The 24,137-nt window shown below is 37.5% G+C and overlaps 2 protein-coding genes across 4 annotated transcripts in view; one reads left to right on the top strand and one right to left on the bottom strand.

Moving 5' to 3' along the window:
- The window catches only part of LOC128030301 (cyclin-dependent kinase 14), a 144,732-nt gene that overhangs the window by 14,849 nt on the left and 105,746 nt on the right, over positions 1 to 24,137 (bottom strand). For all 3 annotated transcript variants that reach the window (XM_052617798.1, XM_052617801.1, XM_052617800.1), the window contains 4 exons: positions 13,899 to 13,962; positions 11,436 to 11,484; positions 10,448 to 10,587; positions 6,986 to 7,107 (listed from right to left, as the gene is read on the bottom strand). In XM_052617798.1, coding sequence (XP_052473758.1) covers positions 7,004 to 7,107; positions 10,448 to 10,587; positions 11,436 to 11,484; positions 13,899 to 13,962 — 357 coding nt within the window. In that variant the 3' untranslated portion in view covers positions 6,986 to 7,003. The remainder of the gene's footprint in view (positions 1 to 6,985; positions 7,108 to 10,447; positions 10,588 to 11,435; positions 11,485 to 13,898; positions 13,963 to 24,137) is intronic.
- The window catches only part of LOC128030295 (tripartite motif-containing protein 16-like), a 29,212-nt gene continuing 21,157 nt past the window's right edge, over positions 16,083 to 24,137 (top strand). The window contains exon 1 of the mRNA XM_052617790.1: positions 16,083 to 16,573. Within this exon, the coding sequence (XP_052473750.1) occupies positions 16,106 to 16,573 (468 nt within the window). The 5' untranslated portion in view covers positions 16,083 to 16,105. The remainder of the gene's footprint in view (positions 16,574 to 24,137) is intronic.

The following is a 24,137-nucleotide window of genomic DNA, read 5'->3' as shown; positions in this document are numbered from 1 at the left end:
TCGGGACGCTCGTTTGCAGCTGCAGAAATAAAACCAGGGAATAATCATACAGCGCTTTTAAAGCTGCTCCAGTTTGGGTGCAGCTCAGAGACAACACCATCTGTCATCTGCACACACACACACACACACACACGTTACAGCAAATAGATACTTTATACCAGCATCCAAATGTCAATGTTTTTGTAGCACAGTGCAATCACACAGTAGTGATATGTGTGTGCAAATATGTGTGTGTACTTAGTTTATACATTTCATCATGTTTTATAAATTAACTTTGAACTTAATTTTTTATCAAATATACATATATAAATATATATATAAAATTGTATATATAATCTTATTCATATAATCTATCCATTGCTCCCCTCGATCTGTAAGGTCTTTACATGTTTAATGTTTTTAATAACTTTCGAACAAGAATTTGTCAATTCAACATTCAATTTTTTTTTTTTTTAATAAATGCTGCTTTTACATAAACATACTATTAATATACTATTATAGTTTTTTAAATACATTTTGTAATAGGTTTTATTTTTTATTTTTGCTGTTTTTATTTTATTAAAGTTTTAATTTAATATTTTTAATTAGATTAAATTTTTTACATGTTCTGTTTTCATTTTATTTTTTAATTAGTTTCAGTATTTTTGGGGTGTTTTGTCATTTTGATTAGTCTTTCTAAAATGTGTATGTAGTTTTTATTACATTTTAGTTTTTTATTTATTCAGTTTTAGTTATTTTAGTGGATGAAAATGAGACATTCACAAACTTAAAAAAATAAAAAAAATAATATATATATATATATATATATATATTTTTTTTTTTTAATGTTTATTTTATTTTTAGTAATGATTTTTTTTTTTTTTTTTTTTTTTACAGTTTTAGTTGTAGATTAGGTTAACTGTAATAGCCCTGCCTGATGTTTGTGAAGTCGTCACCTGAGGCTGTACGTTACGGTGATTTTACCAAAGGTAAACAGTGTAAAGCAGCGTCAGATCTGATAAATCGAGAGATTTTTGGCTCGGTTTAGCAAGCTGTAGTTCACACAATCCTGGAGTTGAGAGGAGCGATGTCGAGCACAGGGTAAGAAAGAAAGAAACAGAGAAAGAGACTGAAACTGGAGGCTGAGGAGTGAAAGGAGCTTATGCTAATGAGCCATTCAGAGCTCCGCCCCCATCCTCCTCCTCGCATATCATTAGTGCCTCTAGTGACCAACAAATTACAGATGAATTCAAGCAGTGCAGCCCCTCTCTGTGTGTGTGTGTGTGTGTGTGTGTGTGTGAGGGAAACACCTGTCTGTGGGAAACACCCCTCCTACAGACACACACACACACACGGCTCATCAGATCAAATCCTCTCACCTGCCAATCACACACCACTGAACAATCACTGGAGAAAAGCGCAGCGAGGGAGGAGCAGAGAAAAAAGAGTCTAGAGCAGCATAGCATAGCAACAACTATAATATATAAAGAACAAAATATATAAAATTAAATATTAATATATTATAATAAATATACATTATTTTTTTATTGTTTTAAATATATTTTTGATTTAATATATGATTTAATATTTACTTATGAAATCATTGTATATATATAATTAATATAATATATTAATATATAATTAATATTTATATATTCTTTCATGTTTAAATATTTAATAAATATTAATTTTGTATTTATTTAGTATATTTATTCTGACCCAAAAATATTTTGTCTTTTAACAGAAATAAAGAGCACATAATTTTTTTTTTTTTTAAAAATCAGCATTTTAGTGCAGTTCTGACCTAATGTTATGTTATCAGCAAAAATAAATCGCAAACACATGAATCACCAAGCAGCACCATTAAAGCTGACCAATAATATAACAGATCATTTACATCACCCAATCAAACCCAAATGGAGCAAATCTAGCTCCGCCCCACACTACAGCCAACCAATGAAAGGTACCAGAGTGAAATAATGAGCGGACTCTCGATATCTGACGGAAGAATCTCTCAGTCGCCGTCAGATCCAGTGATTAGATGTTCCTCTACAGATCGACTGATAGAAAACTGACTCTGAAAGCCAATCAGAATCAAGCTGCTGCCATCCGTCAGTCTTTGACCTTCTGATGTGTGTGTGTGTGTCTGCTTCAGTGCCAAACACACACGCTTTGAGGTGTTCACCGTGCCAGTCGAATGTGTGTGTGTGTGTGTGTGTGATACACAGCTGGCTGCTGTACACACCGGTTGTCTGTCTGTGGTGTTTATCTTCAAAGAGTCAGTGGAGCTGCAGACCTGTGACTCCAGCCAACTGACCCAGACAAACCACTGCCAACCTGGATCCAAAACACACACACACACTCACACAGAGACACACACACGCACGCACGCACACGCACACTCACTCAATCAATCACTCACAAACTCACACAGAGAATCAGACACTGAAACACTTACAGTGATCAAGTCATTCCTAACTTATTCAATGTTCATACAATATAAAAAATAAAAATAAAAATAATATATATATATTACATACATTTTAAAAGTAATAAATATAAATAAATATGAAAATGTATTATATAAAAAAATATAAATATAATGCTACTATTATATTTTAAAACGCATTATAAATATTATATAATGAAAAAATAAGATTATTGTAATATATTGTATATTATGTTAGAATAAATATTGTAACTAAATAAATATAATACTGTATGTTCAGATATAAAAAATATATATTTAAATATATGAAATATACAGTATTACATTTATACACATACATTTAAAGTAAAAAATCTGAAAATCAGACTAGATAAAAACTCAATGATAATTTAATATATATATATATATATAGAGAGAGAGAGAGAGAGAGAGAGAGAGAGAGAGAGAGAGAATTATATATATACTATATATAGAATATAAAATAATATTAATATTAGAACAGGACATTGTGTATATACAGAACAGAATATATCATGTTCTGTTCTAATATTATTATAAATTATATTTTAAATATATAATATACATTATATTTTAAATAAATTATTGATTAAAATTAATTTAAATAATAAAAAAATCCACTCGATGTTAAAATATATATATATATATATTACTTTTTTTATATATATATACTATATTATCATTTAAAATGATCATATTAAATTCAAATATATAAAATATACAATATAATATATATTATATTTATACATAGAAAATATATAAAATTTTCTTATTTGGAAATGTATCAATTAAAAAAACTTTTTTTTTTAGAAATGAAATGCACTTTTCTATGTTAACAGGGAAGCAGCCGGTCCACTCACAGTCACACAAATATATCTACTGCAGCATAAAGACTTTAAACACACCACTCACATACAGTCATAACACCACTAACAAAGACAGACTCTGCACACAACACAGTCCTAACCAATCACCTTTGGGCTCTTAATTTATGCTAATGAGATGCAAAGCCATTGCAGCTGATCGGTGGCTTCTTGCATCAGCAGCACGACTGACAGAACTCTCAGAAACTTCAGCTTCATGAACACATCTCCCTCTCCAGACCGCACAGCGTTCACTACATTACACGTTTAACATCAACTACAGCTTTAGAGAGGCTTATAGATGGTCTGGTCTTCTTCTATCTCTTCTGACCCTGATTTCATCTGGTGACCCTCGTCTCTGACAGTGTTGTGTGGTTTGTGTGAGAGGCGTCTCTCTCGTTCAGTCTGTGACACAGCACTTCTGATGAATAATACACAAGCTCACACAAACACACACAGAGTGCTGGCAAACTCAGGTCATACTGTACGAAAAAACAGAGGAAGCCTGTCAAAAACACATCCAGATCATACTGCATCACGAAATCTTACTAACTAAATAAGATATTATTTTTGCAAAAGGAAAATTGAGCCTAAATATTTTACATGGTCATAAGAATAGGTTCTATATATACATTTCAGTGCATATTTATTATTTTACTCCTAGCAAGCTTCTTTAAATTAAACGTTTTGATTGAAATTAAAAATACAGAAAGAAATTGCTTTGATATTTACTATGATATTTTAAGATCTCTTTAAGAGTGTCTTTTCCCCCCAAATTATATTAAGAAAATAAAGCCTAAATTTGAAGTAGTCTTAATAAAAGGCTATAAATATTTATTTTCTTTAATTTTAATCTACGATTTTGCTCCTAACCAGTAGTCATTTTTATTATTATTTTTTTAATAAAAAAAAATAATAATAATTAACCCAATTGCTTTTTTCTCGATAATTTTTTTAAATAAAACTTTTTCCCCAAATCAAAGAAATTGTATTATTATTTTTATTTTTGTAAAGAAAAATAAAGCCTATTTTTAATTGTCCTAAAATAGGCTCCGAATATTTTTTTCGCATCACTTTTTTTTATAAGCATTTTATTTATTATAATGCTTCATAAGCATTTCCATACCCAATTTTTTTGCTTAAAATTCAACATTTAATAAATACTATAAAAATGAACCCCTCTGCTTTGATACTTTGTATGTAATATAATGTCATCCAGACATTTTTAAGACTGACTTTTAATAATATTTCGCAAAAAGAAGCCTAAAAAATCTTTTTTGGTCCTAAAACAAGCTCAAAGTATTCACATTAATTTTAAACTATATCTAAACATTATAATCATATATAAATAATTTTACTCCAAAAAACTTAATTTCTTACAAAGGAAAATCAATCAAATAAATCCTTCTTGCTTAGATAATTTGCATGCAACACAATAGAATTCAGACATTTTTAAAAATCTAAATCCTTTATTCGAGCCTCCTCCATCTAATGAGTGAGAGATGAGCATGAGAGCGTTCAGTCTGTGTGTGTGTGTGTGTGTGTGTGTGTGTGTGTGTGGATTAGAGGAGCGTCTCGCAGCTCCAGGAGTCTGTCAGCTAGAGACGGACGAGCACAAAGCCTGTGATTTCAATATGAATACAGCGGAGGAAACGACACGCTCTCGCTGTGGGTGACTTCCCTTCGGAGCAGCGCACGCCTCACACACACACACACACACACACACACACACATACACACACACACACACACACACACATCTGCATGCTGAGGAGAACAACACTTCACTTTCATTCCTGAACTTCATGAACGTGTGAAAGAGCCGATCACTGCTGATGAGACTAGTTTTAGGTAGAAGATATGATTTATTTTGAGTCTAATGACAGGAAACTTATAATTAGAGAATATATAATTAATATTCAGCATGTGCTCAGTGGAAGTTTTACGGCATTGCATTACAGTTCTTGTCAAGTTTGGAATAATCAAGATGTTTTAATTTTTCTTCTGCTCAACTAGGCTGCATTTATTAAAACAAAAATATTGTAAGATAGTGAAATATTATTAGAATTTAAATCATCTGTTTTCTGTGTGAATCTGTGTTAAAGTGTAATTTATTTCTGTGATGCTCCGCTGTATTTTCAGCATCATTCCTCCAGTCTTCAGTGTCACATGATCTTCAGAAATCATGAAAATATGATCCAAGAAACATTTCTGATTATTATCAATGTTGAACACCGTTGCACAATATTTTTGTATAATAATACTTTTATTAATCAAGGCTGCATTCAGTTGATCAAAAGTGAGAGTAAAGACATTTATAATGTAACAAAATATTTCTATTTCAAATAAATGCTGTTCTTTTGAACTTTCTGATCATCTGTGAATCCTGAAAAATAAAATGTATCACAGTTTCCACAAAAACATGAAGCAGAATCTTTTCATTAATGATGAATGTTTTTAATCTGAAATGTGAAAATTGAAAAATAAATTAAAAGATAGTCATTTTCAAGCAGTCAAAAACTGTTTTCAACATTGATAATAATAAGAACCATTCCTGATTTTGATCACCGATAATAACTGAGCAGTAAATCATCATATTTTCATGATTTCTGAAGATCACGTGACACTGAAGACTGGAGGAATGATGCTGAAAATACAGCGGAGCATCACAGAAATAAATTACACTTTAACACAGATTCACACAGAAAACAGATGATTTACATTAGAATAATATTTCACTATTTTTACTATATTTCTTCCAAACTCGTGCGCCCCAGCTGAAGCAGTGTGAGCTCAGCATGTAAAGCGCAGGCGTCTCGTTCGCTCAGCTGTGTGTGTGAGTCTCTGAAACGTCTCTGATGAGTCTGTTTGTGTGATTGGGGTTCAGAGGTCGGCGGCTCCCTGCGGGTCAGTCTTAAATCTCACACCGCACCTGCCTGTAATTGAGCTGCTAATCCTACAGAAGCCTCTTTCCCTCCATTAAGAGCTTTATCCAGCTGCGTGAGATGTGTTCGTCCACACCACAGATTACATGCAGATGCAATGAAACCCTCCTCTGCTGAATCTGCTCATGCTGCATGTCTGGAACAGCACACTAGTGCATTGCTTTACCAACCACCAATAACACAGCGATATGTGATGATGTCTAGTGCAATATTTCATAATAGCAATGGAAATGCACACTGTGCACTGAAAGTCAACACTTGATCACTTGAAAGTGATCGTGTGAAGCACAGTGGAACAGACACTGAAGACTGGAGGAATGATGCTGAAAATACAGCGGAGCATCACAGAAATAAATTACAGTTTAACACAGATTCACTCAGAAAACAGCTGTTTTACATTATAATAATATTTCACTATTTTTAGTGTATTTACTATATTTTTAATCAAATAAATGCAGCTACAAAGAAACTTCTTCCTTTGTGTACAAGTATTCAAAATATACACTTAAATATTAAATTTTTATTTATTTTTTTGATTGCAAAAAGTAAATTTTACTAAAAATTAAAAAAAAGATGAATTAAAAATAAAGAATTAAACATGCTATTAGAAAAAGGTCACATGAAGACTATGTAGCAAAATAGGTAGAAATGTTGAATGCACTGTGTTTGCACTAAACAGTGTGCAGTATGCAGTAAAGTGCACACTAGTGAGACGGTCAGTCGTGTCGTACCTGTTCGGCTCTCGGCGGTCAGTGTTTGCTGTTAGACGTGGCTTTGCTCTTGCTGCACACCTGGATGCTGTCGCCAGACTCCGGCTGTAACTTAACGCTAGGAACGCTGAAGATTGAAGACACTGAAACACACGGACACATACACTCGGTCAGTCTCCAATCTAAAATAAACATATTGAGAGATGTTGAGCATGTAGAAGGAGAATATATGAATTAATTACAGAGGGATGAGCTTTTCTACATGCTTGCTGACTGGTTTCTTAGAAGCCCAACAGTAAAACTGATGTTTGACTTAACAAGCAGCACTAATACAGACAGAAAACCATAATAAATAAACACATCAGCATTAAATTTCATTTAAAAAATGTCATAAATCCTGCTGGATTTGTGGTTTCAATCAAAGCCTGAGCTGAAATGTTAATTACGGTGTGTCCTCAGCAGCAGCCGCTTCTCTTTTATGACTGAATTGCAAGCTTATATGAAACAACAGAATTAATTTTCCCTTCATTCTTTTGCTTCAAAAGCAGCATTGCTCTGTGTGGGTGTCAAAGCTCCGCCTCCACACCGGAGCCCCGCCTCCTCCCTCCTGCACGGCCTGCTGTGAGCTGATAACAGGATTAATTCAGCTGCAGCTCCTAATCTGGGAAATTAAAAACCTCATTCTCGCATTCAAATGACTTGCCCGACGCTTGTCTAACATGAACAACTGTTTTCTGATGCGTAGGACTGAACGTGTCTGCGCTACAGTGTGTGTCGCCTGCTAATGGAGGTCTGGATTATAGATAGAGAGGACACGAGGCCTTGAGCTCGCTGACAACTGAAACCATTCTGAAAGACCCCAATCATCAGCAGCCGCTCCATGTTCCTGGAAGTGTCCAACATGAACATGTGGAAGCTTATTTCCAGAATGAAAGTTTAAAAAACAAAAGTCATTGCTTTTTATCTTTTTAATTTATTATCTCACAATTCTGACTTTTTTTCAGTTCTGAAAATTGTGAGATATAAATTAACAATTTCGAGAACTCGGAATTTGGAGAAAAAGTTTAGAATTGTTGAAAATAAACTCAGAATTTGGGCATAAAGTTCAAAATTGTTAAAAATAACTGGATTTTGGGGAAAAGTTCAGAATTATGGAAAATAAACTCAGTATTTGGGGGAAAAGTTCAGAATTATGGAAAATAAACTCAGAATTTGGGCAAAAAGTTCTGAATTATGTAAAATAAACTCAGTATTTGGGAAAAAATTTCAGAATTATGGAAAATAAACTCAGTATTTGGGGGAAAAGTTCGGATTTATGTAAAATAAACTCAGAATTTGGGCAAAAAGTTCTGAATTATGTAAAATAAACTCAGTATTTGGGAAAAATTTCAGAATTATGGAAAATAAACTCAGAATTTGGGCAAAAAGTTCAGAATTGTTAAAAAATAACTCCAAATTTGGGGGAAACGTTCAGAATTATGGAAAATAAACTCAGAATTTGGGGAAAAAGTTCAGAATTTTGGAAAATAAACTCAGAATTTGGGCAAAAAGTTCAAAATTGTTGAAAATAAACTCAGAATTTGGCCAAAAAGTTCAAAATTGTTAAAAATAACTCCGGATTTGGGGGAAAAGTTCAGAATTATGGAAAATAAACTCAGAATTTGGGGAAAAAGTTCAGAATTATGGAAAATAAACTCAGAATTTGGGGAAAAAGTTCAAAATTGTTGAAAATAAACTGAATTTGGGGAAAAAGTTCAGAATTATGGAAAATAACTCCAAATTTGGGGGAAACGTTCAGAATTATGGTAAATAAACTCAGAATTTGGGGAAAAAGTTCAAAATTGTTGAAAATAAACTCCGGATTTGGGGGAAAAGTTCAGAATTATGGAAAATAAACTCAGAATTTGGGGAAAAAGTTCAGAATTATGGAAAATAAACTCAGAATTTGGGGAAAAAGTTCAAAATTGTTGAAAATAAACTCCGGATTTGGGGGAAAAGTTCAGAATTATGGAAAATAAACTCAGAATTTGGGGAAAAAGTTCAGAATTATGGAAAATAAACTCAGAATTTGGGGAAAAAGTTCAAAATTGTTGAAAATAAACTCTGAATTTGGGGAAAAAGTTCAGAATTATGGAAAATAAACTCAGTATTCAGTATTCAGAGACAAAAGTCAAAATTGTGGAAAATACATTTTATGAAAAGTCAAAATTATGAGATGAAAGCTCAAGAAAAAAAGAAAGAAAAAAATTACATAATATAAACTCAGAATTCTGAAGGGAAAAAAAATCATTTTTATTTTTTGGTCATTAACGTCATTAACAAATAAAAACTGTTTCTACAGTAAATCATTGATTCTTGAATCATGATTTGATTAGACTGCCTACATTTAGTAAATGAAAAAAACTAAATAAAGAACTAAACATGCAATTAGCAAGGTCACATGATGAATATGCAGCAAACATCTGTTGAAATGTTGATTGCACACTGTTTTTTATCAATTAGTATGCTCTAAATACTGTACAGTATTCATAAGAGCGTTTGGATCGTATTGTGTCTTTACACCTTCTTTATCTTTATCTCTTTTTCTTCAGTTTTGTTTGACCAGATTCTGTTCTGTTGTTTCTGCAGGACTCTTTGAAATGCTGCTCATCTGAAACTTTGTCATCGACCAATCGGAATCAAGAGTTCCACACTGCCGACAGTAACCAATTCCAGAGTATTTGGGTTTGGTAAATCAGGAAAGCGTGTCAGTCTGCTGAAGCTGGAATGTGACGAGGAAGAAACACATGAATCTGTGTGAATTAGTATCTGAGCATCAGCCTCACCACAATGAGCTCAAATTGAGCGGCGTTTGGTATTCAGCTCCAGACACACGTCTGTGAGACGGCATGTGAAACTGAAGACTGAAGAGAGACTGAAGACTGGGTTCAGAATGGAATACTAACTATCTGTCTGCTGCATACTGCACAGTATACACTACACTGGATGTGAAAGTGTGCAACATGCAAATAAACACCACATTTCACACACAGTGGGTATTTAATGGGCTTTGAAAAGTCAACAGTTCAAGAGCATTAACAAATAAGGGAATGAATGAATAAATAAATTAATATTTCGATTTAATGGAGTGAAAATAATATGAAATTGATTATTTAATGTTTAAACGGGATAACAATAAATAAGAAAATTAAAGGAAAACTAGTAAAATATGGTTATTTTTGACCAAATTTTGAGTAAAAATATTTTTTGACTTTTTAATGAAGCAATGCATCACAAGGATATTGGTTGATATTACTTTCAGGTCACTCATCACACTGTAAATAGTAGGTCAAGTACACTGCATTGCATTATGGGATGCAGTATTCTGTGCAGTGTGCTCTGCTTGCGTATTCCATGCATGCATACTGCAAAAACAGCATCATATGGTAATATGTGATTACGGCGTATGTGGAAAATGGCAGTGTGTGATGTGTGTTCACTGACTGTCAGGCAGCTCCCAGAGTCTCGGGGGCAGATGGCTGAAGAACTCGTGATGAAGCGCCGCTTGAGCTGAGAGACGGTTCTTTGGGAAGCACTGGAGAAATCTGGAAGCCAGTTCTTCAGCATGATCTACATAACCCAGCCTGCCAACACACACACACACACACACACACACAGAGAGAGATAAACACACGTGAGTACAGTGCCAAGAGCATCACACACACACACACACAGCTCAGGCTCTCTGTCAGGTTCACTCCTCCTGACGTGCGGCTGGAGACATTTTTGTTGACTTTTTATGGAGTTGAAAATGCAGTTTTCACCCACAAACGTCCTCTAAACCGCAAAGACAAAGTCTGACACAAACACACACACACACACACACACTTGAGTAACCCTCATCCAGAAGATCTCAGATTATTTTGTAAATACTTTCAATGGAAACCATTGAGACTTAGGTGATTTGAGCATTAATACTACATTTAATCTCAATGCTCTCTAGGAAAAAACTGACATATTAATAAGTTGACTTTTTATTCCTATTAAAAACCTACAAGAAACCAACTTTTTTCTAATAATGTCAGCAGTAATTCATCAAACGATGACGAACTGATGAAGAGCAGCTGATGAACGGCTGTGTTGATCAGTGTTAGTGTGTGTGTGTGTGTGTCTGCTGGTGTGAGGCACGCTTTAAAGTCGCTGTGTGAGAGACGAGAGCAAGAGAAACAGAAAGTTGAGCTCTTCCCTCGTCTCTTCTCTTGGGATTGGGAACGTTCAGCATTATGCACACCTGCAGGCAAGCTTAAAATACAGACAGAACTTCAACAATTTTGTGTGTAATATGAATATATGTACTTTTAACATTAATTTTTCGCTACTTAAGTGAACTGTAAACCTGCAATTGAGTCAATAATCTTACAGTGCATGTATTACACTATAGAAATATGATGAGAAAGATTTAAGTTCAACAAAAAATGTTGAGGTCACTTACTTATTCCAGGCTTGTCTGAGTTTCTTGGGACTGTAGACAGTGAATCGATCTGCAGGTGAAACACAGACGACAGATGAAGAACTCAAACTCATGATGCTGCTGTCATAAACCGTGGAAAACAATCCTAACATTCACTACACACTGAATACTATTGAGCTGCATCAGAGCATCACTGTACAACACCATACAAACGTTAGGGTCTCTTCAAACTCAAATCTCTTGTGCTTTTCAAGAGTGCATTTATGTGTTCAAAAATACAGTAAAAATGTGATATATTATTACAATATAAAATAGCTGTTTTCTAAGTGAATATCTGTTAAACTGTAATTTATTTCGGACTTTTCAGCATCATTACTATATATATACTATATATATATATATATATATATATATATATATATATATATATATATATATATATATATATAATAATATGCTGATTTGCTGCTCAAGAAACATCTCAAATTATTATCAATGTTAAAAACAGTTGTGATGCTTGATATTTTTGTGATTTTTCAGGATTCACAGATAAACAGAAAGTTCAAAAGAACAGCATTTATTTGAAATCGAAATATTTCTTAACATTATAAATGTATTTACTGTCACTTTTGATCAATTTAATGCAGCCTTGTTGAATAAAAGCATTATTTATTTAATTAGTTAAACCTTTTGAGCAGCAGATGTTAGTTACAGTATCAGTAGTGTGTTATTGTGTTATTCTGTCTCTTTGTTCTAGACGTCGATCCATGAGTTTGGCCTCCTGTGGACTGGATCAATACACACCATCCACTCAGGCATTCAGGAATGAAACGTGTCAGTACACACACACACACACATATAACATTTCCAATCAATGCATCTTATTTAAAACCCAACATCTCTATGACATGCAATTAAACACTCACAACTGATCTCTAACTCTGCATCGATAGTGAGTGTTCATTAACAACAAACCAGGCAGCATTATATGATACCTCAGCTGCTCATAGTGCAACAGTCCAGTAAACACTGCTCTCTGCTGCTACAGAACTGAACTGCACCATTGCAATTATAAACAGACAATCCTTCATCAAGGCAAGACACTGCAAAACCACTGGTCTTTTGATTTTTTGCACTGGACAATTTTGAGATTTCTTAAGATCTTTTAGTCCAGTGAAAAAATAAAAACATTCAAAATACACATTAAAGTGTTTTATTTATTACACTCCATCTGTTTCAGTCTGTATATTTCAATACTTGCACCCTATCTATATTCAGAAGGCTTTTACTGAGGGGTTTTGCTCATATATCTACACACTGATTCATATAATGCTCTAAATCACAAAAATAACCTCTTTTCTCTTTGCTGATTAAATGTAATGGGGATCCTACAGACAAACAGAGCAGAGATGGCGTTTAATGGAGATTCACTGTCTGAAGGGTTCATCGGGATTTAAGGTCACCGAATCTCATCGGCTCTCTGTGCTCTGATCTCATACATGAGACCATTAGACCTTCATTAGCTCAACGGTTTATTCCAGAACAGGCTCGTTAGGTGTCTGTCTCTCTCTGATGATGTCTTCGGCGCTCAGCAGAGGGCAGTGTGTCCTCACCGGATACGTTTAGAACAACACTAGTGCATAAGTACATACTGAGCTACATATGGTGAGCGTGATTTCACCAAGTACTACATGATCCTGGATCAACATTCCAATCAGCCAATCAGAATAGAGTTATAACTTTTCAGAAAATATCTGTTTTAGGCTTACAATCAGAGTTAGGTGCTTCTAAACCCTTGTTAATCAGCTATTATTTCCCACTGATTTTAAGAATAAATTATGGGTAAGGTTATGTTTAGGGGTAGGGATTGGGTTTAGTCTATTAATATTTTTAATAAATTTGTATTTTTTTTATTTTTTTTTTAGTAATTTTGTTGCTTGTGTCATTTTTTATTTCTAATTCTACAAATTTTTTTATTTAAAAATATTTTTTTAACTTTATTCTTTGTAGTACTTTTAAGCACTAATACATTAAGTACAATTTTTTCATGTAATATTAAAATTTTATTCATTTTACAGCTTAATATAATTGACCAAAAATAAATAAAAATTAATAGCTTTAGTTAAAAATAATACAAACAGTTTTGATACTATTCAGATTTATTCTGAACATTTGGTTAAATTTTCACTTGTTGCATGTTCATATTATTTTCCTAAATTAATTTTTTTTTAAAAGTGCAGTTATCTAATCTCACAATATTCTGAAGCCTTATTCTACATTTAAGGCAAAAATTTTTGCATCTCAAAATACAGTATGTCTAGTTTGGGTTCAATGACGCTAAGTCGAGAGAACTCTTGAGTGAGATCTGTGTGTGTGAGTGTTAATGAGCTCCCAGAGCATCTGAGCAGATGAGGGACATAAGGGATGCTTTTTCAAGGGCACGTCATCGTGTGTCATTTACAGTCAGATGAACAGGACATTTACCTGGTTTGAAGTGTGGAAGTGAGTGAACACCTGGCCACGTTTCCTCCGATGGCGTCCCCAAAACCTGCACAACAACACAGAGAGAAAACATTTGAAGGGCAGTGCAAAGACAGTGTCTGATCGATCTCAGAGGAATACATCACTCCGCTGGACACCAACAGACCATGACACTTCATTCAAGTGGGTTTATTATGCACAAGAGTGTGTGTGTGTTTAGAGCAGCAATCCTGGTTGAAAGCAGGAGCTTTTTGAAGTCTGTAGCTTGTAAATAGAAGGACTTGATTAAAAACACACTGTAATTACAGCCGTCAGATTCGATGAGTCGAAACACTGAGATGAGCCAGAACTTACTCAAAGAGCATATGTGCGTTTGAGAGAGAGTGTGAGTTTGTGTGTGTCCTGGTATTCCCTATGGAAAACAGCTTATAAACCATACATAATTATTTTTTTTATTTTAAAAATGCAGAAGGTTTGTGTGAAGGCTAAGTTGAGGGGTAGGGTTACAGCAGGGGGATAGAACGTTTGTACAGTATAAAAAATTTTATGTTTATGTAATGTCCCCATAAAACATGAAAGCATAATGTGTGTGTTTGTGTGGAGTGAGAGAGTTTGTGTGTGTGAAGATTGTAAAGAGATGCATCAGTGTGAACTGTAAATCTGGACAGGTTTCAGTCCTGTAGTGCAAGTGTACAGGTTCATGTGGAAAAGTTGATTTATTTCAGTAATTCAACTCAAATTGTGAAGCTTGTGTATTAAATTAATTCAGTGCACACAGACTAAAGTAGTTTAAGTCTTTGGTTCTTTTCAATCTTTTCAATCTCAACAATTTAGAATATGGTGACATGCCATTCAGCTAATCGACTCAAAACACCTGCAAATGTTTCCTGAGTCTTCAAAACAGTCTCTCAGTTTGGTTCACTAGGCTACACAATCATGGGGAAGACTGCTGATCTGACAGTTGTCCGGAAGACAATCATTGACACCCTTCACAAGGAGGGTAAGCCAAAAACATTCATTGCCAAAGAAGCTGGCTGTTCACAGAGTGCTGTATCCAAGCATGTTAACAGAAAGTTGATTGGAAGGAAAAAGTGTGGAAGAAGATGCACAACCAACCTTATGAGGATTGTCAAGCAAAATGGATTCAAGAATTTGAGTGAACTTCACAAGGAATGGACTGAGGATGGGGTCAAGGCATCAAGAGCCACCACACACAGACGTGTCAAGGAATTTGGCTATAGTTGTCGTATTCCTCTTGTTAAGCCACTCCTGAATCACAATGTCAAAGGCGTCTTAACTGGGCTAAGGAGAAGAAGAACTGGACTGTTGCCCAGTGTTCCAAAGTACTCTTTTCAGATGAGAGCAAGTATTGAATTTCATTTGGAAACCAAGGTCCTAGAGTCTGGAGGAACGGTGGAGAAGCTCATAGCCCAAATTGCTTGAAGTCCAGTGTTAAGTTTCCACAGTCTGTGATGATTTGGGGTGCAATTTCATCTGCTGGTGTTGGTCCATTGTGTTTTTTGAAAACCAAAGTCACTGCACCTGTTTACCAAGATATCTTGGAGCACTTCATGCTTCCTTCTGCTGACCAGCTTTTTGAAGACGCTGATTTCATTTTCCAGCAGGATTTGCCACCTGCCCACACTGCCAAAAGCACCAAAAGTTGGTTAAATGACAACGGTGTTGGTGTGCTTGACTGTCCAGTAAACTCACCACACCTGAATCCCATAGAGAATCTATGGGCTATTGTCAAGAGATCAATTAGAAACAAGTGCCACAAACTGAGCACCTCCATGCCACGCTGAATTGAGGCAGTACTTAAAACCTGTTAGCCAGCACCCCCCATTATGGGACTCACAGCTGAACGTGCTCTACATATTTAAGATGTTTATGATTAAGAGTGTATGTAAAACTGCCAACTTAAAGACGTCTATCAGATGTTTGTACACTGCAGATGTGTACCTTTGCTATCTTGTTCGAAACTAAACTCAGCAGGAATGTGGCTCTTCAGGAACAGGAATGAGAAACCTGCTTTACAGATTCACAGACATACCTGTTTTACACGTGTCACTCAAACACAGAAACAGGAAATGATTTTATACATTCTTTCTCATATTTCATACTTTCTTTTCAACTCATCAGTTCAGGGAAAGGACACTGAAGTCTAGTTGAGCTATTGTGTATTTGTGTCTCTGTATTTATGCAGTAACATGGCAGGAGCCAGAGTTTCTCAGGATGAGTTCTCGTGTCCAGTGTGTCTGGATCTCCTGAAGGATCCAGTGACCATCCAGTGTGGACACAGTTACTGTAGGATCTGTATTACAGACTGCTGGGATCAGGAGGATCAGATGAGAGTCTACAGCTGTCCTCAATGCAGACAGACCTTCAGTCCAAGACCTGCTTTATCTAGAAACACCATGCTGGCTGAAGTGGTGGAGAAACTGAAGAAGACCAGACTCTCTGATGACTGTTACGCTGGAGCTGGAGATGTGCAGTGTGACGTCTGTACTGGAAGAAAATACAAAGCTGCCAAGTCCTGTCTGGTGTGTCTGAACTCTTACTGTCAGAATCACTTCGAAGAACATGAGAGTTTGTTTAGAGGAAAGAGACACAGTTTGACCGAAGCCACTGGACGACTGCAGGAGATGATCTGCCAGAAACATGAGAAGCTCCTTGATGTTTTCTGTTGTACTGATCAGAAATGTATATGTGTGCTGTGTACGATTATTGAACATAAACATCACAACACTGTATCAGCTGCAGCACAGATGACAGAGACACAGGTATTTAAAGCTAGACTGATGAAATATTGCTGACATTCCTTGCTCTTCACGGTTATTTTCATCATCACTTCTATAGTTTGAACATACAACCATTAGTTACATGTTGAATAACCTTTAAAAAATGTCTCATGCTATGTTTACTGGATTCATCTGTTCTCATAATGATTTAGTCGCAGTAGTTTTCTGTGAGATTGACTATCATCTGTTTGTCCTGCAGAAGCAGCTGAAGGAGATGCAGAAGACGCTCCAGCAGAGAATCCAGCAAAAAGAGAAAGGTCTTCAGCAGCTGAGGGAGGATTTGGAGTCTCTTAAGGTAAGTCTGGTGAAGAGGAGAAGTTTGTCTCAGTTCAGACTTTCCCTTTTCAGTCCCACTGAAGCTGAATCACTGTGTGTGTCCTAACAGCGCTCTGCACAGACAGCAGTGGAGGACAGTGAGAGGATCTTTACTGAGCTCATCCGCTCCATTGAGAGAAGCCGCTCTGAGCTGATACGACTGATCAGAGATCAGGAAAAGACTGCAGTGAGTCGAGCTGAAGAACGACTGGAGCGACTGGAGCAGGAGATCAATGATCTGAGGAGGAAAGACTCTGAGCTGGAGCAGCTTTCACACACACAGGATCATATCCGGTTCCTGCAGGTAACACAGATCTATAAGAACAGGATCATAGTGGACTTGAGCAGATCCTGCTGTGACAGGAGACTCACAGATAAACATTTCACATGTGTCTTACATAATCATCAGTGAGACTACCATTTGCTCATGTTCATTTGAATGAGACAGGTTACAAATGGCATTCAGCTCTAGAAATCTCTTAGGAATCATTTCTCTGAGCTATTTCTTCTGGACGGTTTATTTAGCTGTAAAATCTGCTAGCACCACCAACAGTTCAACACTTCACTAACATTTCAGCTTTTTATCTTATTTTTCCTTCCGAGTTATTGCATTATGGTGAAATCAGTGAACTTGACAGCGAAGATTCTGAGTAACATTCATTTAAAATTAGATCAGGTGATCCTCAAAGTTGATGAAATACATTCTTTGAGTTTCCCTGATTTTTGCAGACTAAAATAACTAAATTTGTGAGGGAAGGTGATATTTGCAGCATTTCAAATTGTGTTGCTGTTTTGCAGTGAAAACTCAGCAATAAACGTGATAGAAATATTTAAAAAGTGCATTTTCAGTAAAATAACGTACATATTTTTCTAATCTTTAAAATCTAATCTAGGCTTCTTGTGAAATCTGGTTTTATAGGGACAAGCAAATATTCTATTACAAAACTGATGTTCCCCTTCAGGAACTCAAGCTGCGTCAAGAAACACTTTGGCAACAACCCTAATAGAGAAGCGACACATCATGAGCAGGGGTGACATGAGCAACCAGGAAGCATAAAAGTGCATCCAATTGTGTGCAGTTTAGCTTCTGCTCTCCAGTAGAGCTCTGTGTATGTGTCAGTCTTATTTACTATTGTCTGTCAGTCCATGAAGCATGTCAAAAGCTAAATCAATCAAAGTCTCCTTGAGAGACCAACATTTCAGGTTTTTTGTTCCTCCCTGCCATGATATCTGGCAGCAAGACGGGATCCAAGACAGGCTCGTCCTTATCTCGGTCCTCACCCGCTAGATCCATTGCTCCCTCACAGGGACTGGAAAACCATGTTGCGGATTCTTCTCCCTAGAGAGAGCCAGGCACTTAATCTATCTTCCTCTGAGGAGGTGGATGTGAGACAGAGAAGACTTTGGACTCATCTACACAGTCTCTCGCAGATCATGTGAGAAACCTCATTCATCGCATATTTACAGCCTCAAATTTTTCTAACATCATGGGGCTGATTAAGAAGGGGTATGGGGCAATGCCAGTGGTGAAGCAGATGCTTGCTAGTTATCTCTACCCATCTTCAGCATTGTCCCTGAAGGCCCTGAAGCTTCTCACCAGGCCAGTGAGGCTGACATTGGGTCTGGTTGGGAAAGTTTATATGGTGGTAGGTTTTTGTATACCATGGTGGTGCTACAAGCACACCAGGCTGACCTGCTCAAGGACCTGGATGAGAAGGAGGAGGAGGAATCCAACATAGTAGCCAAACTGCATCAGGCCACAGATTTGTCCCCCTGGGCCACCAAAGAAACAGCCAAAGCCATCGGCCATCCATTGGCATTAATGGTGGCCACAGACAGCATCTGTGGATGAATCTGTCAGATTTGCAAGACAAGCACAAGATTTCAGGTGGCAGAAAGAACAGGGGTTGGGGCGACGCTCTCAGTCGGGGTCTTCGAGACAGAAAAAGGATCTGCGGACCGTTATTTTATCAAAGAAAACCTTGACAAAGCGAAAGGATAACACCTCAGTATACAGTTCCCAATCCTCCTCAGTGCCCTCACAGAGCTTCACTAATACCCCTGTTACCCTCGTTGCATCAGTGAGCCCCATTTCAGCAAGTTTCCCAGCTGTTGCCCGGCGACAGTATGGCCAGGAGAGCCTATCTCCTCAAGTGAGGACGCTAGAGCAGTCGAGTCAGTCGCTCCCTGCCAGTAATCTGCTTCAGTGCAGACTGTAGAAAGAGGCTACAGAATCTAGTTTGGTTCTCTTCCACCTTGGTTTAACAGGGTCATTCCCACACTAGTGGGCCCTGAGCAGGCATTACAGCAAGAAGTAGATCTTGAGGAAAGGGGCCATAGAACGTGTTTCCTCTTCTATCAAAAACAGTCTGGGTTCTATAGCTGTTACTTCATCGTTCATCGTAATGGGGGGGGGGGGGGGGGGGTTGGGGGTTGAGACTGATCTTAGACCTGTGTCTTTTAAACAATGCTATCAAATGCCTTCAGTTCAAGATGCTCACTATCAAGCAGTATCTCAAATTAGGTTAATGGACTGGCTTGTTATGATAGATCTCACTACGGGGAACCACTTCTCTGGGTGTGGTGTGGGATTCGATCACGATGCAGGCATGTCTGTCTTTTGCTCGTATTGAGTCAATGCTCACTGGGGCTGAAGGGGCGGTCATGAATGGCCACTCTGCCTAGGGTCATCTCACGTGGCACAAACTGCCTGGAGAGGCTGGCTGTGTTTCAAGTTCTGAGACTCTTCCTTACAGACCTGTGGGGACATTATGTAACTGTCTACAGACAACACATCAATGGTCTACTAAATTAACTGGGGGGGGGGAGGGGTATGGTCATCCAGACAGTGTTCATGCCCCCCCTTTACAGGATGGCATGCCAGATCCTCCTGTGGGCTCAGGGAAAGCTCCTATCACTCAGAGCAGTCTACATCACTGGGTATCTCAATCAGGAAGCAGACATCCGTGAGCTCTTCTGGAAGGAAGAGTTTGTCCAGGTGGAAGTAGATCTATTTGTGTTGCAGGGAATGACCCACTGTCTGCTCTGGTTCACCCTCAAACATCCTTCTTTGCTTCGGCTGGATGCCATGGTGCAAATGTGGCCAAGGCTTTGTCTGTACACTTTCCCCTGATTGCTCTGCTCCCGGGAGTTCTGGAGAGAGTACTCCAGGACAGGGTCTGTTCTTTGCTAGTAGCCCAACACTGGCTGGCCCGAGTATGGTTTTCGGACCTGGTGTGCCTCCTCGACGGCTTTCCGCTGAAGACTCCGATCAGGAGGGACCTCCTCTCTCAGGCAAGGGGCATCATCCTTCATCCCTGCCTTGGAAGTTGTGGAAGCTGTAGCCGTGGTCCCTGGTCTCTGAGACAACTGAAGTTGTTGAGACCATAAAACTCCTGTTCAGAGTACCCACAACAAAAGTGGAAACTTTTCACTTCCTGGTGCAGACAGCAATTGCAGGACCCAGTCAACTGCCCAGTTGGTACAGTTCTGGAGTTTGTGCAGGGTTATCTCCCTCCACTCTAAAGGTATACACGATGGCCTTAGCTTCTTACCACGGCCTTCTGGGTAGTCGATCATTGAGGTGACACCCACTTGTCAGTGTTTCCTCCATGGCATCCTGAGGCTGAGACGATTACAGTGCACAAAAGTGCCATCCTGGAGGGTTTGTGTAATATCTCCTTTGAACCCATAGAGGAAAGTTTCAGACAAATTCAGATTCTCTCTCCTCACGATTTCCTCATTGAAAAGGATCACGGATCTTCAGGCACTTTCAGTATCAGGCCTGGAGTTTGCTCCGGGCATGGTTAGGACATTCCTTTACCTGAGGGTCTGGTATGTCCCTAAGGTGCCTACTTCTAGGCCAGGGCCTTTTGTACTACAGGCATTTTGTCCTCCTCTGTTAAAGGCTTAATCTGCTCTGTCCAGTACGTGCACTGGATGCTTACACACACAGCCCCATAGCGTAAGGCAGATCAGCTGTTTGTTTACTTTATTTGTTCTGTCCAAGAAAGTTCTCTGGCATCCTGTCACCTATGTGGGTCAGAGCACACTCGACCAGGAGTATGACGGCCTTTAATTTTGGGCGTGGCACTGCAGGACATTTTGTGGTCCACTCTGCACACATTTGTCTGCTTTGATAAACTGGTCGTGGCATCTACCCCAGGATCCCAAGTCCTCTTGTACTGATGTGCTCATGAATACACACACAGGCAGAATCTTGATAGTATGGTGCAGTGGCTATTCTCGCCCCCAAAGTATTTCTTGATGGAGTTTGAGTTCCTGAAGGGGAACATCCCTAGGTTACATATTTAACCATGGTAAATGAGGCACTGCATCTGCATCCCTGTGGGAGCTAATAAATTGAAGGTAGTTTGCGCTCTGCCGGATGCCCTTTTATGCTTCCTTGTGACAACTCGCTTCTATATTGGACTGATTTTACACATGCATCAGAACGCGGTCACACTGGGGCATTTCTAAAGTGTTTCTCAACAAAGCATCTTGTTCCCTCAGAGGACCATGGTAACATATGTAATCTAGGGATTTTCCTGCAGGTTACTGGGTGAAGTGTGGCACTAATGAGTTTTGATTTCTGTTTTCTGTAGGGTTTGCAGTTTCTCTCAGCATCTCCTGAATCTAAAGATGTTAATGACGATCCCTACATTTCTCTCTTTTCTGATGGTCTGAGAAAATTTGTCCATCAGCTAAGAGACAAACTGGATGATTTCAGTAAAGAGCAGCTCAAGAAGATCTCAGACAGAGGTAAAGTTCTGGAGATTCATTTGCTCACAGAAATAAGTCCATCATTACTTGTATAATGGAAAACATCATATTACAAATGTCTTAGAAATAGATGCAAGATCATGAGAATCACACTGTTCATGTCTGTTGATTTCCACAGCCACATTCACCAACATTGTTCTCTGGATGAGGAACGACTTTCTAAAATGTAAGTCAGTAAGAAAACAATCATAAAAACTTGCAATCATTTTCTTCTTATAGAAGGTGAAAGAATAGTTTCATAATTGAGGATGTAAATGATGATTTGCACAGATATCTGGTCATCTGTTCTGAGACACCGATGTTCAGCTACATGAAAAGTTAAGTTCAGCTACATGAAAAGATCAAACAGATTCATAATTCCTGATTCTGATGTGTTTTATCCCAATCAGATTCCAAACAGCTCACTCTGGATCTGAACACAGTGAATAATCACCTCTATCTGTCTGAGAACAACAAAGTGATTACTAACACTACCACAGTACAGTCGTATCCCGATCATCCAGACAGATTTGATGGATTGAATCCTCAGGTTTTATATAGAGAGAGTGTTTGTGGACGCTGTTACTGGGAGCTGCAGTGGAGTGGAGAAATTGGTGTGTCTATATCAGTGTCATACAAGAGCATCAGCAGGAAGGGATCTACTAATGAGTGTTGGTTTGGATTTAATGATCAGTCCTGGAGTTTTATCTGCCGTCCCTCCAGTTACTCATTCAGACATAATAACATAAAGACTGTTCTTCCTGTGAAATCCATCAGTAGGAAAATAGGAGTGTTTGTGGATCACAGTGCAGGAACTCTTTCCTTCTATAGCATCTCTGACACAATGAGCCTCATCTACACAGTCCAGACCACATTCACTCAGCCGCTCTATCCTGGGTTTTTGGTTTCTAGGGGATCATCAGTGAAACTATGTTGACGAATCAGAATAGACCGATGAGAGGTTCTACCCATTATGCTTTGAGTAGTATGATAAATCATTAACAGTGAGATGTCACAGAGTCTCTTCGCTTCATAACATTAACAATGCAGCTGAACCTCTGTCCCTGAAATAACATGTCAGAATAAATGTGTAATAAATCCTCATATAGACAGTAAGATCAGTGTGTGTGAGACAATGAGTGACCATGTGTTTCTGTGCTTTTCTCAACCTCTTTTTCTGTTTATTTAATTTTAATGTAGTGTCACATCAATCATTTATATTATTACTATCATACTTACCTTTCAATTAAAATGAACACAGTCAATAAATCATTTTCATTATTCACCTTATGGAGCTCCGACCCTTTCCAGTGTTTTGTGTTCTTGTCTCATGAGTCGCTGTATTTATTATCTATTGTCAATTATTAACTGTGGAATTTGTATACATTTTTAAGTTACAGCTTGTTAATAATTGATTATATTATATATCAGTGGTTAAAATGTGTAGATGATATGAAATGTAATCGTGTGTATGCATGTGTTGTGGTCATGACATAACAGGCAGTGAGTTCAGAGATGACTTCCTTGGCCACAACAAGGCAGACTGAGAGTTAAGAGACAGGTTTCCAAATTGGCTTCCTCCATTCGGCTTCGCTATAGTTCGGACGCTCTTGATTACTGCTTTGTGCTTTGCTCTCTGTTTATGTACTTTTCTCAACAACTCTCCAACAAATCAGCAAAGTGCTCAAACAACACATTTTTGTCAGAAACAGTAAAACTAAAAACTTTTCAGGAATAATACCACGAAAAGACAGCTCCTTGCTTCCCACTCCCAGTAGCTTGCATTCCAGAGATGGGAAAACAGCTACCTACATTCAAACAGACGAGAAATAAAATGTCTCTTGTTGAATCTACTTGCTGCATGAACTGCCATAAACATCTATAAAGAATGTTGGTTCTTGAAACAGTTTCTTGCTGGACTTTCAAAACAGGTGGAACACACAGCAGATTGCCCCCCCCCCCAGCATTCAGGTGGTGATTCCCATAAATCTAGTAAATCTCAACATTTTATACCAAGTGTAGAGGAACAACCCAAAATAGATTGACACGAATCGATGGTACAAACAGAGAGCGAGACACAAAGGCACTCGAGACATCAGATTGTCACGAGTATCTCATATTGCTGTAGTAGCATCCTCTACACTAGATAACGCTATGACAAGGCTTGTAAACACTGGTATTTTACCACCTATTATACATTCTGAAAACAGATTTGAAGTTTTAATGAATGTGGGTGAGGAATCCCCAAATGCAATGAAACATGGATCAAATCAGCCAGCAGCTATTACCACTACTAACAGGTGCTCAAGGTCAAAAAGACAGCAGCATTCAGCAAAGAACTTGCAGTATAAAAGAATTTAACTTC

This window comes from Carassius gibelio, chromosome A16 (genome assembly GCF_023724105.1).
Source record: "Carassius gibelio isolate Cgi1373 ecotype wild population from Czech Republic chromosome A16, carGib1.2-hapl.c, whole genome shotgun sequence".
Classification (NCBI taxonomy): Eukaryota; Metazoa; Chordata; class Actinopteri; order Cypriniformes; family Cyprinidae; genus Carassius; species Carassius gibelio.
The sequence above is the reverse complement of the archived record's forward strand: the minus strand, read 5'-3'. Positions and strand labels throughout refer to the sequence as shown.